We start from the raw sequence: 1,719 nt of genomic DNA, 5'->3' as shown, positions 1-1,719 counted from the left end.
CCCTGGGCCGGCAGGAACTCTGGAATGCAGGCATTGGGGGGAAGTACAGGGGGTGGTTGGTGGGGAGATGCCTCAAGCATTCTGCAGGGGCACAGTAACTAGGTTCTGGAATAGGGTTTGGGCCGGATAGGACGGGAATACTGGGCTAAAAGCCTTCTGTAGGCCAGGGTGAGCGTAGAAGAGGCAGGTGAATGGAATGTGATTGGAATGGAGAAGGTCCCAGCCTCACATGACTCAGTTTTCCCTAGGAGCTGTTTGGCTTCTCAGGACCCATACTGTGGATGGCATAGCTCCAGGGGCTGTGTGGATATCAGGGGACCTGGTGGGTAAGTGAGGGGCTCCCGGGTCTCCTAAGGAGAAAGTTCCCACCATGAGAGAGGAAGCTGAGGGCTCGGGTGGGGGGTGGGGGCAAGATGTACAACTGCACTGAGTCATCGCCATGTCCTCCTAGGACTGATGTGGATCCAGCTGGGAACCAGGAATCCAGGGAGCACGGTGACTGCCAAGGTAAACGGAAGGGGAGGCTGCAGCTCCAGCCATAGCTGCACGTGGCTCTGAGGGCCACAGATACTGTGCAGGCAGGGGTCTTGTTCCTTCTGTGAAAATCCCTGTTCATGAAGCTTTCCCCGGCCCCCATCTTAGCCCTCTGTCCCTTCATAGACGGAGCTACCGGGAGTCAGTCTGGCACAGGGAACTCTGCTTATGGTGAGTCTTGTCCCGACTTCACTTCCCTCACTCATCCCATACTCACTCAAGTCTGTGCCATGGCAGCAGCAGACCAGCACCCTGGACACCCGGAGAGAGTCATAGGACAGGGTTAGCATCTTCCAAATACCCAGCAGATAGCTCGGTGGTGGGCACGTGATAGGGTGCTTAATCGTTTCTGAACACATAACTGAATGTCCTGCATGGTGAGCCCTTCCCCGCAGCCCAAGGAAACTAGAGACTGGAGTTCTGGGCCTTTGGGTTCCAACTGGGGGCGGGCGGGAGAGAACTGCTCCGTGGGTGTCAGAGGAGAGCGGGAGCCTCACTGGCTCTGACCTGGTCTCTGTCACCAGTGCTTCTGGGTCCTGGCCCTTCCCCCGAGACCCCCAGCCCCCCCAGTGAAGCCCACCCCCGGCCCCAGGCTTCCACCCTTGGAGCTCACACTCAGGGTAAGGGGGCCGGCTGGGAGGGACAGGAGTGCCGTGTGGGGCTGCCGGTTCTGGAAGAATCCTAAGCCCTTTAGCGTCCCGTGTCTGGTGCTCACTAATGCCTGTTCGGAGCCTCCCCGCCCCAAAGGTGGGCATCCCGGTCCCGCCTCCTCCGGCTGGGCAGCTTGGCAGTTGCTCTTGTCTTGGCTGCAGGGGCCAGAGCGGGGATGGGGGCTCCCCAGGCCCAGCTCCAGCTTGTGTCTGCGGGTGGCTCCAGCTTGTGTCTGCGGGTGGTGTGACGGGCCGTGTGCTGGAGGGTCGGGGAGGGGATCCCGAGGAGTGTTGGATGGAGCCGAGCAGCAGCCGGCGCGGGGAAAGCGCTGCAACCTGCCGCCCGCCCTCCTGCGTTCGCTCAGCCTCCCCCTCCCTCTCGGTTGGCAAGCGTGCGCCGCGACCTCCCCGCAGCCTCGGCCGCCCGCTCGGTGCCCATCCCGCTGCTCCTGGCCTGTGTGGCCGCCCGCTTCTGCCCTGGGCGCCCTGGTCTCCAGGCCTGCTGGTCTCCTGCGCTTGTCGCCGCGCCCACCGA

At 62.3% G+C, this 1,719-nt stretch overlaps 1 protein-coding gene across 1 annotated transcript in view; it reads left to right on the top strand.

Moving 5' to 3' along the window:
* The window catches only part of SEMA6C (semaphorin 6C), a 13,012-nt gene that overhangs the window by 10,368 nt on the left and 925 nt on the right, over positions 1-1,719 (top strand). Inside the window, 6 exon segments of the mRNA XM_023759311.1 lie at positions 163-326; positions 452-507; positions 661-705; positions 1,059-1,182; positions 1,576-1,672; positions 1,675-1,710. Coding sequence (XP_023615079.1) covers positions 163-326; positions 452-507; positions 661-705; positions 1,059-1,182; positions 1,576-1,672; positions 1,675-1,710 — 522 coding nt within the window.

The sequence above is a fragment of the Myotis lucifugus genome, unplaced genomic scaffold (genome assembly GCF_000147115.1).
Source record: "Myotis lucifugus unplaced genomic scaffold, Myoluc2.0 scaffold_151, whole genome shotgun sequence".
Classification (NCBI taxonomy): domain Eukaryota; kingdom Metazoa; phylum Chordata; class Mammalia; order Chiroptera; family Vespertilionidae; genus Myotis; species Myotis lucifugus.
This window is presented reverse-complemented; position numbering and strand designations above follow the sequence as displayed.